The following is a 12500-nucleotide window of genomic DNA, read 5'->3' on the forward strand; positions in this document are numbered from 1 at the left end:
CCATTTTTGACTTTTTGTCTTCCCGTCACATCGCACAATCGGGTTTTCGGAATATTTCCCCCCACAACGTTTGATGACCTTTTTTTGATGTCGGATTCCTGTCGCGTTGCGTTGTCGGCGTGTGCGTGACCGGCTGGCTCTGAGCGGACACAGGAACACGCAGCGGCTTTGAGCGGTTGATTTTCCTCGGCATGGACGTGATGTCTTCCTGCTGGCGGGGGCAGGTGAGAGTGAGTGAATGGGTTTATCGGGTGCGGCGACATTTCCCTGCTCCGCTTTGTGCGAGGGCGAACGGGGCTGAGCGGGGTGTAGAGGTCGTTGGCGTGGCGCTATCGGGGCGCTGTGTTACGCAGGGTGAACACATTGGGGATCTGTCGGTGACTTTAAGGTTGTGTGTGTGTGTGTGTGAGTCTCATTTCTGTGTGTGTTTTGTATGATGTAGTTGTGTGTGTGTGTGAGGTCTTTTGTGCGTTTGTTTGTATGATATATTTTTTATGCATCAGGTTTTGTGTGTGTTTTATATTCATGTGTGTATTGTGTATATATATATGTGTGTGTGTGTGTGTGTGTGTGTGTGCGTGTGTGCGTCCTCTGACCGTGTGTCCGTGTGTCCGTGTGTCCTGATAGGAGGAGCAGGCAGCCAAGCTGAAGGCCGAGAAGATCCGGGTGGCCCTGGAGAAGATCAAAGAGGCGCAGGTCAAGAAGGTAACACACACACACACACACACACACACACACACACACACACACACACACACACTAAAGACGCACACACACACACACACACACACACAAACTAAAGACACACACACACACAAACTAAAGACACACACACACACACACTAAAGACACACACACACACTAAAGACACACACACACACTAAAGACACACACACACACTAAAGACACACACACACACACTAAAGACACACACACACTAAAGACACACACACACACACACACACACACACTAAAGAAACACACACACACTAAAGACACACACACACACTAAAGACACACACACACACTAAAGACACACACACACACTAAAGACACAAACCCACACACACCAAAGACACACACACACACACACACACTAAAGACACACACACACTAAAGACGCGCACACACACACACACACACACAAACTAAAGACACACACACACACACTAAAGACACACACACACTAAAGACACACACACACACACACACACACACACACACACACACACACACTAAAGACACACACACACACACACTAAAGACACACACACACACACTAAAGACACAAACCCACACACACCAAAGACACACACACACACACTAAAGACACAAACCCACACACACCAAAGACACACACACACACACTAAAGACACACAAACACGCTAAAGACACACACACACACTAAAGACACACAAGAACACTAAAGAAACACACGTACACACTAAAGGCACACACCCACACACACTAAAGACACACACGTACACACACACACCCTGACATGATGGCGTGTCACTCACCAGTTCTCCGGGAAGTCTCACCCTCACAGTAGGGAATCTGCGAGGGGAGAATATAGGTCACCGTAGCGTTTGATTCTGGATGTCTGAGGCGGTAGGAAGGGGGAGGAAGAGAGAGGGGGGGGGGGGCTGGATCCAACTCCAACAGAGGGGGGGTGGGGCTGTTTGTCAGACTCTGCACGCACATTCTGCCTCTGCACATCACTTGTGGTTTGTGACGGAAAGAAATATCAGAAGCAAAGGCAGCCAAAGTGTGTGTGTGTGTGTGTGTGTGTGTCTCTCTATAGTATGTGTTTGTGTGTGTGTGTGTGTGTGTGTCTCTCTATAGTGTGTGTGTGTATGTGTGTGTGTGTGTGTCTCTCTATAGTGTGTGTTTGTGTGTGTGTGTGTGTGTGTGTCTCTATAGTGTGTGTTTGTGTGTGTGTGTGTGTCTCTCTATAGTGTGTGTGTGTGTGTGTGTGTCTCTCTATAGTGTGTATGTGTGTGTGTGTGTGTGTGTGTGTCTCTCTATAGTGTGTATGTGTGTGTGTGTGTGTCTCTCTATAGTGTGTGTGTGTGTGTGTGTGTGTGTGTGTGTCTCTATAGTGTGTATGTGTGTGTGTGTGTCTCTATAGTGTGTGTGTGTGTGTCTCTCTATAGTGTGTATGTGTGTGTGTGTGTCTCTCTATAGTGTGTGTGTGTGTGTCTATAGTGTGTGTGTGTGTCTCTCTATAGTGTGTGTGTGTGTGTGTCTCTCTCTCTAAAGTGTGTGTGTGTGTGTGTCTCTCTATAGTGTGTGTGTGTGTGTGTGTGTCTCTCTATAGTGTGTGTGTGTGTGTGTGTGTCTCTCTATAGTGTGTGTGTGTGTGTGTGTCTCTCTATAGTGTGTGCGTGTGTGTCTCTCTCTCTCTATAGTGTGTGTGTGTGTGTGTCCCCGGGCTTGGCGAGGCTGGTCTGTTACAGAGCTCTTCAGTCCCTCTGGTCTCCTAGCAGCATTCAGATATAGACGGGGTAGCCATAAAACCATCCTGTTGTATCAACAGCAGCACGTTCGACGCCCCCTGAAGCACTGCAAACCTGGGCTGCGATTAAAGGTTTGAATGAGGGGTGATCAATAGACCTTACACATGGCACATGCCAATAAATCGGGTTATAAACCCCTGTCCTTAAATCCCCAATTTCGACCTTGTTTTCCATGGTATTGTTTCCATGGTGTTGTGTCTATCAACAGCCTCTATGAGCTGATTGGCTGTCCAGGGGAGGATCCCTGGAGTTCAGGAAGCATTTTTGGCTGCGGTCACGTTCTCAGTGGATTTGGCCCGCGATTACTTGTCACGTTCTGGGCTCAGCTGCTGTGAGGGGTGGTGAACTATCGGCCTGATTACAGTGTATTAGTGTTGCTTTACTGGTTAGGGTTTGCTGGTTTCAAGGAATGCGCGAGGCTGGATTTGCGGGGTTAACAAGTGCACTGCGACGGCCGAAAATGCCCTCAAACGACTGGAGACATTTCTGCAGGACGTGAGAGTGAAACATTTCCTTCGGGAATGCGATCATGCAGACGTTATTCCAGGCAACGGGAAACACAAGGCGAACAATCAAATGTCTTTGTTTGCCCTGAGCCCATTTTTAACACAGATGCATGTGATGAGGTTTCAGTCTTGCGTAACGCTAGCTTTGATCTTCTCTCCTTCTGCTGCGTTAGACTACCGGAAATGAGCTTGAGTGTTTATGCACCGCTTGTCATTGCAGTACATTTAATAGACTGAATCGGCAACCTTCGCTAAGTGAAATCAGATGATTGGATGAGACATTTTAGCGTCTATCAACGGTGACATTTACTTGTCTTCGTGTTTGTATTACTCTACTATTGGCCACGGTACTAGAAGTAGTTTGGAGGGAAGTGTGTGCGTGTGCGTGCGTGCGTGCGTGCGTGCGTGCGTGCGTGACGCATAAGACTCCCAGGTTTGAAAGGTTTCGGGTTCGATTCCCCTTATTCTCAGCGTGCCTTGAGGCTTAGTTGAGTGAGATGCCTGGCCCCCTTTGGGCCATGAACAAAAGACATACGACCATGTTCTACATTCAGTTAGGGTCTAATCAATTAGCAGACGCTTTTATCCGAAGCGTCCGACCAAGATTGTCGGGACATACAGTCGAGAACATGCAACCGGAATTGGAACGGCTCCAAAAGAGCTTCTTACACACAGGCACGCACGCACGCACGCACACGCGTGCGGACGCATCAGTATGGGAACGTCCCCGCTGGGAATCGAACCGCTAACCCTTGAACGCGCTGCGTCTCGGTAAGCAAGCCGTCCGGTCGATACAAACGGTAGCTTCGACACACCCTGCTCCCCACAGACATCAACCGTCTCCCTCTCTCCCTCCCCCCCCCTCCCCTCTCCCCCCTCCCCTCTCACCCCCCCTCCCTCTCTCCCCCTCTCCCTCCCCCCCTCCCCTCTCCCCCCTCCCTCTCCCCCTCCCTCTCACCCCCCCTCCTCCCTCCCTCCTCCCTCCCCCCTCCCTCTCACCCCCCCTCCCTCTCTCCCCCTCCCTCCCCCCTCCCTCTCTCCCCCCCTCCCTCCCTCTCTCCCTCCCCCTCCCCTCTCACCCCCCCTCCCTCTCTCCCCCCTCCCTCTCTCCCTCCCTCCCTCCCTCTCTCCCTCCCCCTCCCCTCTCACCTCCCCTCCCTCTCTCCCTCCTCCCTCCCTCCCTCCCTCCCCCCCCCCACTCTCTCTCCCCCCCAGCTGGTGATCCGGGTCCACATGTCCGACGAGAGCTCCAAGACCATGATGGTGGACGAGAGACAGACGGTACGACAGGTGCTGGACAGCCTGCTGGACAAGTCCCACTGCGGGTACAGCCCCGACTGGGCCCTGGTGGAGACCATCAACGAGCTGCAGATGGGTACGGGGGGGGGGGGTCTGTCTGTCTGTCTGTCTGTCTGTCTGTCTGTCTGTGTGTCTCTGTCTGTCTGTCTGTCTGTGTGTTTCTCTGTCTGTCTGTCTCTGTCTGTCTGTCTGTCTGTCTTGTCGTTCTGTCTGTGTTTCTCTGTCTGTCTGTCGGTCTGTGTTTCTCTGTCTGTCTGTCTGTCTGTCTGTCTGTCTGTCTGTCTGTCTGTCTGGCTGGCTGTCTGGCTGTCTGTCTGTCTGGCTGTCTGGCTGTCTGTCTGGCTGTCTGTCTGTCTGTGTGTTTCTCTGTCTGTCTGTCTGTCGGTCTGTCGGTCTGTGTTTCTCTGTCTGTCTGTCTGTCTGTCTTTGTGTCTGTGTCTGTCTGTCTGTCTGTCTTGTCGTTCTGTCTGTGTTCCTCTGTCTGCCTTTGTGTGTGTGTCTCAGCGTGTGTCCCAGGTTCGAAAGGTTCCGGGTTCGATTCCCCGTGTCCTCAGTGCCCCTGTAGGCCCTGTTGAGTGAGATGCCTTGCCCCCCATGACCTGCGGCTCAGTTCCCTGTGCGTCACTGAAGCACAGAGAAGGAACAAAAGGGGATAAACTCATGAGACAAATAGGAATATTTTTTTAAAAAAGACGTTTTAAAAAGGTCTGCTAAACGACTAAATAGTAAAAAGCTGACTTAAAAGCGAGTGCATTGAATGATGGGCTCCATGCCGGACAGAATCGGCGGCGATCCTCCTCCTCCTCTTCGTCTTCGTTTTTCCTCATCTTGCGGTGTGTGTGTGTGTGTGTGTGTGTGTGTGTGTGTTCCAGAGCGCATCTTCGAGGACCACGAGAACCTGGTGGAGAACCTGCTCAACTGGACGCGAGACAGCCACAACAAGCTCATGTTCATCGAGCGCATCGAGAAGTACGCCCTCTTCAAGAACCCCCAGGTCGGTGGCCCCATGGCTGAGTAACCCGCGGTTACGATAAACAAGGACGACGTCTCGTTGTCGCGCGCGTCCTCTATTGGTCAGGGTACCAAGAGTTCAGGGGGAGGGGTAGGGTGTGTGTGTGTGTGTGTGTGTGTGTGTGTGTGTGTGTGTGTGTGCGCGCGCGTGTGTGTGTACGCTTGTGGATGACAGTAAACTCCTATATTACACTTTTTGAGTGGGTGGATGTAAAAGATTAATATTTAATTCTGTGTGGGTGGGTGGTTGGAGGGAGAGCTGGACGGAGGGATGGTAGGAAACAGAGGGATGAGGGGATGGAGGGATGAAAGGAGAGATGGATGGTTTGATTGGGTTGAAGTAGGCCACTGCTCTTTTCAGGAAGTGGGGGGTGAATAATTTATTAAACTCAACCGGCGGAGCTGAAGCGCCAGGCTAACCGCTCTCCTCTTCTTCCCGTCAACGTACCCCCCCTCCCCTCCTCTTCCTCCCATCAACCCCTCCCCCTCCCCTCATCTTCCTCGTCAACCTCCCCCCTCTCATCCTCTTCCTCGTCAACCTCCCCCCTCCTGTCCTCTTCCTCCCATCAACTTCTCCTCCTCTTCCTCCCATCAACCTCCCCCCCTCCCCGCCTCTTCCTCGTCAACCTTCCCCCTCTCATCCTCTTCCTCGTCAACCTCCCCCCTCCCGTCCTCTTCCTCCCATCAACCTCCCCCCCTCCCCGCCTCTTCCTCGTCAACCTCCCCCCTCCCGTCCTCTTCCTCCCATCAACCTCCCCTCTTCTTCCTCTCATCAACCTCCCCCCGACCCCTCCTCTTCCTCCCATCAACCTCCCCCACTCCTCTTCCTCTCGCCCCTCCATCTCTTTTTCCTTCTCTTTTCCTCCATTCTGGCACTCATATCACTCCGCCTCCAGAACTACTTGCTGGGGCGGAAGGAGACGTCCGAGATGGCCGACCGCAATAAGGAGGCTCTGTTGGAGGTGAGCTTAAAACCTTGCACACTTTCCTTCACTTTTACGTTCTTCATCGTGCGGATTGGTATTAAACACGATTTTCCGGCGGCTGTCTTTGTGTGTTTCCAGGAATGTTTCTGCGGGAGTTCAGTGTCCGTGCCGGAGATCGAGGGCGTGCTGTGGCTCAAGGAGGATGGGAAGAAGTCGTGGAAGAAGCGCTACTTCCTGCTCCGCGCTTCCGGGATCTACTACGTCCCCAAAGGGAAGGCCAAGGTTGGTTAGGCCACAACCAACCCCCCACACTAATAATATTAACTTCTATATTTTTCTTTCAACTGTGTGTATTTTGTCCTTGGTCCACACCTCCAACAAAAACGCCTGTAAGCACTGAAAGCACGACTCGCAAAGCGAAACTCGGGGAGAGAAGTAAACTGATTTTGCTTCCAATGTGAGAACCACAATGACACGAGCAGCTATGTGTTATTTCCTGTTAGAGATTGGTTGATGCCACAAGCCTGCACGGCTGCACGGCTAGAGCCCGACCAATAAAGGATTTTTAAGGCCGATAGCGATACAAATATTTGGTGATTAAAAAATCGGATATGCCGATATATTGGCCGATATATAGTTAGTATAGTTATTTGAGTCCTTACTAAAATAATAAGGTAATGCAGTTTAAAAATAAGCTTTGTTTTATTATTGTCAAAATCAAAATTTATTAAATTTCTGATAAATAAAATGCATAAAAATACAAACTTAAGAAATTAAACTCAAAGTCCTTTGAACAAAAACACAATAACCCAAAAAAAAATGTCATTTGGTTATTTTTTTAAATATTAATTAATCGGCCGATACTGATAGTTTTGAAAATGGCTCGGTCGGGCTCTTAAAATGATATCAAACAACCACAACAGCCACTTAACTACACCTACACTCTCTCTCTCTCTCTTCCTCCCCCCCCTCCCCCCACCCTGCTCTCTGCTGCCCCCCGCAGGCCTCCAGAGACCTGGTCTGCTTCCTCCAGTTGGACCACGTCAACGTCTACTACGGCCAGGACTACCGCAGCAAGTACAAGGCCCCAACCGACTACTGCCTGGCTCTCAAGGTACGGAGCAGCAACGGCTCAACCATCGAACAACAAGTCCTGACCTTTGACCCCACCCGGTACTAAAGGGCTGATTACGGTTCCACGTCGACGCAACACAACGACCACACAGTCGTTTCGGCGTGGTCATGAACCTGTTTCGGTCCCGCGTCGGGTTTTAGTGAGCGGACCGATCACAGCCCTTGCTGCTGCGTCGCCTCGACGCAAGGTTACAATCTTTCGGAAGTGCCCGTCAGGCCCTTACGGTGGACGCAAGGACGGTCCGCAAGAACCTAATGGGTCCGTAAACCCCCTTGCGATGCGTCGACTTGGAGCCATAATGAGCCCTAAATGCTTTTACTACTAAACATCGCAGTAGCCCCGCCGATATTGAACGAAGACTGGGAAGAAATGAACCCGAACTGTAAATAATCCAAGCTGTACTGTCTGCGTCCTGCTTTTTAAGCTGACCATTCTTCATAAATGGCAAATGGACTGCATTTGTAGAGCACTATTCAAACCAGTGGCCACTCAAAGCGCTTTACAATATCGCCTTACATTCACCCATTCATTCACACATTCACACACCGACGGCGGTGTCAGCCATGCAAGGCGACAGCCAGCTCGTCAGGAGCAGTCAGGGTGAGGCGTCTCGCTCAGGGACACCTCGACACTCAGCTAGGGGGAGCCGAGAATCGAACTAGCAACCTTCCGGTTACCAGGCAACCCGCTCTACCTCCTGAGCCACACGTCACCATGGTGGCCAATCATTCTCAGACAGAGACCGTTTTTGCGCTACAACCTCAAGCCGGCTTCCAGTTTTCTACGCGACATTCTTGCTCGTATATATCTTCATCCTGAGCTAGGTTAGCAGCAACATTAGCAGCTACATTAGCAGCTGCACGAGGCAGAGAGTTCCCTTGTAGTGTTTGAGAGTTTAACAGCACAAGGCTGCATTGGGATTGAATGTGAACTGATGCTTGATTTGTCACCTCCACCACCACGACCACAGCACCCTCAGATCCAGAAGAAGTCCCAGTACATCAAGTACCTGTGCTGCGATGATGTCAGGACTCTGCACCAATGGGTGAACGGCATTCGTATCGCCAAGGTAACGACTCGAAAATGGCACACTTCCTGATCCGAAAACACCAGGAAGCAGGAGACAGAAGTTTCTGTGAAAAAAACACATTCAAAATAATTTCAGCAGTTGTTCCATTGCAACCGAGAGGTTTGCAAGTTTCTGGAATGGAACTTTTTGACTTATTGTGTATTTGTGTGTGTGTGTGTGTCTGTGTGTGTGTCTCTGCGTGCGTGTGTGTTTGTGTGTCTGCGTGTTTGTGTGTGTGTTTATGTGTCTGTGTGCCTGTGTGTGTGTGTGTGTGTGTGTGTGTGTGTCTGCGCGCCTGTGTGTGTGTGTGTGTAGTACGGCAAGCAGCTGTACGTGAACTACCAGGAGGCCATGAAGCGGACGGAGGCGGCGTACGATTGGTCCTCTCTCTCCACCTCCTCCATGCGGTCGGGCTCCAGCTCTGCCAGCATACCTGGTCAGTTGACCTTTGAACTTTGACCTTCACGACCCCATGCCCTGCGCTCCAACACCCCATAGCTACCAGACTATTTAGTAGGTCATAATCGATTTAGCATGTCCCAATACCAAAAATTGAACCAAAAATACCAGGATGTTGGACTACATCCAGTTGAATTTCGCAGAATGCAAGCTAGCATGCTTTTATGGGTGATTCTGCCCCACAATGCTTTGCAGCAGAAGAGAAGATAGAGCAACTGAGCCTGTGAACGTTGATGGGTGGCACTGCAGTTGTGCTGATCTGGGGAATTCACCTGTAGTATGTTCCAATTGTATGCATACTGTGTGCAACAGTAGTTACTTTGTAGGGGTAGCTGCAGTATGTGCTACAAATAGAAAAAATTATGTGATTTGGAACGCAGCCGTAAACTCACCAAAATGGCGGTTAATCAAGAATAACTGAAAAGAGAAAACTCAAACAATTCAGCAACATTATACAAGTTAGAATTTTCCTTATAAAGGATGTGTTATGTTTATGAAAGCGAGCGAGCGGGTGAGGTTATACAATTGGTTGATTACTTGGCGGATAGCCAATCACAACAGGGAAACGACAGGCTAGTCATCAATAAAAGGGATAGCGCACTGAAATCCATAAGCCTCTAATTCACCTTTATCAACCGCATAGATTCAAGCATTGGTCTGATTTGAAATGCTTTGGCCTCGGCACGTTATCGATTTAAGTTCAGGGTTTGTAATTTGTGCTTCATTGATTCTCCGCACATCACATCCTCCAAATCGGCTGGTCGCTGCTTTGTCATCGTCCATATCGGATTGGATAACCAATCACATTTAGGCTGGCCCTAGGGGAGTGTTGGTGCTGATGGGGCTACAGCTCCACCTGGGGACGCTGGAGGAACTATTTGGGGGCTTAAAGAATGTATCTATTTGTTTATTTTGTAGTTTTTATTTACATTTGTATTTTTGTAATGTTATATATATATTTTTTTAGGTAAACTCCAGGAAAATACAGGTCTATTTGCCAATATAAATGTAAAATGTTACAAAAATTTATATAATATGTAATTTATTATATTATATATTTTAAGGATCATTTCATGATAAAACAATGATTTTTTTTGTCAATATTAAGTTTGACATGAATATTGAGATGACAAATGTTATTTTAAGTGGTGACGTAACTAGATTGTCATTATGGCTTAACACATTGTTTTTGTAATTGGCCTTGTTGGCAAGCTTTGTCTCACTCAGAAAAACATATCCGCATATTTTCTAGAGACTGCATGAAGAAAACAAAGGTTGCAGTTGCAGTTTCTTCCTCATCCTCCTTACCCTCCTATTCTTCTTGCCTCCTCCTCCCTGCTCCATCCCCATGTCCTTTGACCTCTTGTTGTAACACCTCCTTCCTCGTTCTCCAGCTGACACTCAGTCCAACCACTCGGGCCAATCAGACAGCGGCGTGGACACAGGCTCCGCCCACGGCCGCTCCCAGAGCGTGGTCAGCTCCATCTTCTCCGAGGCCTGGAAGAGGGGCACCCAGATGGAGGAGAGTACTAAGGTACCACGCCTTCTGTTCACTTATTTTCCATTATTCACTTTTTGTTCGGATAACTCTCCGGATTATTCTTCGGAATGCCGTTACCGTGAGAGTCCAGTCTTGCCACTTGTTTTCAACTCTCTTGCTTTTTTTGACTTCTTTGACCTTTTTTGAACTCCCCCTAATTATTTCATGAAGCCCTACAGTGGGAAGAACCCTCTCGCCCTCTTTCCCGTCTTATTCTTCCGATTATTCTTCGGCTATAATGGTTTATTAGCACCACTTCGAACTTCCTTCTTAGAACCGTTTTCGGCCATTTTTGTACTTTTAGCTTTCGAAAAGCGTCCAGTCTTTTGACTGGTTGTCAGCCATCTTGCTTTTCTCGACCTTCTCCGACCTCCCCCTCCTTCGTGATCGTTCCATGAACCCACGCTGAACCCTCTCGTCCTCTTCCTCCCCCCCAGCTGCGGATGGACTCGACCAGGGGCGGCACCCTGCCCCACGCCACCCAAAGCCACCGCCACCACAGCCAACACTCAGTGGATCAGCCGGCCCCCCCGCCGGGCCCCCAGCAGCCCAACGGCCAGCTGCCCCCCCCGGACTCGCCCCATCATCAGCAGCAACAGCAACCACCACCAAACCTGCAGCAGCATCAACCCAAACCCCAACAGTCGCAACAACATCAACCGCCACCGCAGCAACACCTGCGGCAGGATCAGCCACCACCACAGCCGCAGCAAAATCACCATCAACCACCCCAACATCTGCAGCAGCAACAACCACCCCAACATCTGCAGCAGCAACAACAACAACCACCCCAACATCAACCACCCCAACATCTGCAGCAGCAACAACATCAACCACCCCAACATCTGCAGCAGCAACAACCACCCCAACATCTGCAGCAGCAACAACAACAACCACCCCAACATCAACCACCCCAACATCTGCAGCAGCAACAACATCAACCACCCCAACATCTGCAGCAGCAACAACAACAACCACCCCAACATCAACCACCCCAACATCTGCAGCAGCAACAACAACAACCACCCCAACATCAACCACCCCAACATCTGCAGCAGCAACAACATCAACCACCCCAACATCTGCAGCAGCAACAACAACAACCACCCCAACATCAACCACCCCAACATCTGCAGCAGCAACATCAACCACCCCAACATCTGCAGCAGCAACAACAACAACCACCCCAACATCAACCACCCCAACATCTGCAGCAGCAACATCAACCACCCCAACATCTGCAGCAGCAACATCAACCACCCCAACATCTGCAGCAGCAACCGCATCATCCGACGCCACAGCAGCTGCAGCAAAGGCTCCATCAACAGCAGCAGCAGCAGCTGCAGCAGCAGCTCCACCAGCAACTGCTGCTGGCGCAGCAACAACAGCTGCAGAAGCAGCTGCAGCAGCAGCAGCAGCAGCAGCAGGTGGAGCTCCAGGTGGAGCAGCAGGTGGAGCCGCCCCAGCCGCAGACGGAGCAGCAGCAATGGCAGCAGTGGCAGCAGCAGCAGCAGCTGGAGGAGCACCAGCGGCAGCTGCAGCTGGCGCAGGCGCGCTGCTACACCGGCGCCGCCGCCGCGCCGCCGCCGCCGCCGCCGCCGCCGCCGCCGCCCCTGCCCCCCGTGAAGGCGGTGTCGCACCAGTCCAAGGCGCCGCTCATGTACAAGTTCAGCACCATCACCCGCCTGCAGAACCGCAACAACGCCGCCGCCGCCGGGAAGCAGGCCAATCACCTGCCTCCCCTGACCCAGCCGGCGCCGGCGCCGCCCCCGGGCCCGCCCCCTCCCCCAGCCAATCACGTCGCGGCGGCGGCGACGGGGGCGGGGGCGGGGAACAACCCCCCTCCCCCTCCTCCCCCTCCTCCCCCCCCTCCCCCCCCCTCCCTGCCTGCCGGCCCCCGGCTCGGCCATGGCGTCGCTGAAGCCGGGCCCCTCCAGCCCCACGGGGGCCGGCTCCGCCTTCCCCCCTCCCCCCCCTCCTCCCCCCCCTCCCCCCCCGGGCCCCGGGCAGCCCCCCCCCTCCTACGGGGGGGGCC

The 12500-nt window shown here is 51.6% G+C and overlaps 1 protein-coding gene across 1 annotated transcript in view; it reads left to right on the plus strand.

Annotated features, from left to right (window-relative positions):
• Positions 1-191: 191 nt before the first annotated feature.
• raph1b (Ras association (RalGDS/AF-6) and pleckstrin homology domains 1b) overlaps positions 192-12500 on the plus strand; it is a gene marked incomplete at its 5' end in the record, with an annotated part of 14876 nt that continues 2567 nt past the window's right edge. The window contains 12 exon segments of the mRNA XM_079734284.1: positions 192-224; positions 628-705; positions 4242-4401; positions 5198-5319; positions 6233-6298; positions 6401-6544; positions 7266-7376; positions 8368-8466; positions 8782-8902; positions 10320-10459; positions 10903-12336; positions 12338-12500. The exon segment at positions 12338-12500 is cut by the window's right edge and continues 1115 nt beyond it. Coding sequence (XP_079590410.1) covers positions 192-224; positions 628-705; positions 4242-4401; positions 5198-5319; positions 6233-6298; positions 6401-6544; positions 7266-7376; positions 8368-8466; positions 8782-8902; positions 10320-10459; positions 10903-12336; positions 12338-12500 — 2671 coding nt within the window.

This window comes from Pollachius pollachius, assembly GCF_949987615.1.
Source record: "Pollachius pollachius genome assembly, chromosome: 4".
In the NCBI taxonomy this organism is placed as follows: domain Eukaryota; kingdom Metazoa; phylum Chordata; class Actinopteri; order Gadiformes; family Gadidae; genus Pollachius; species Pollachius pollachius.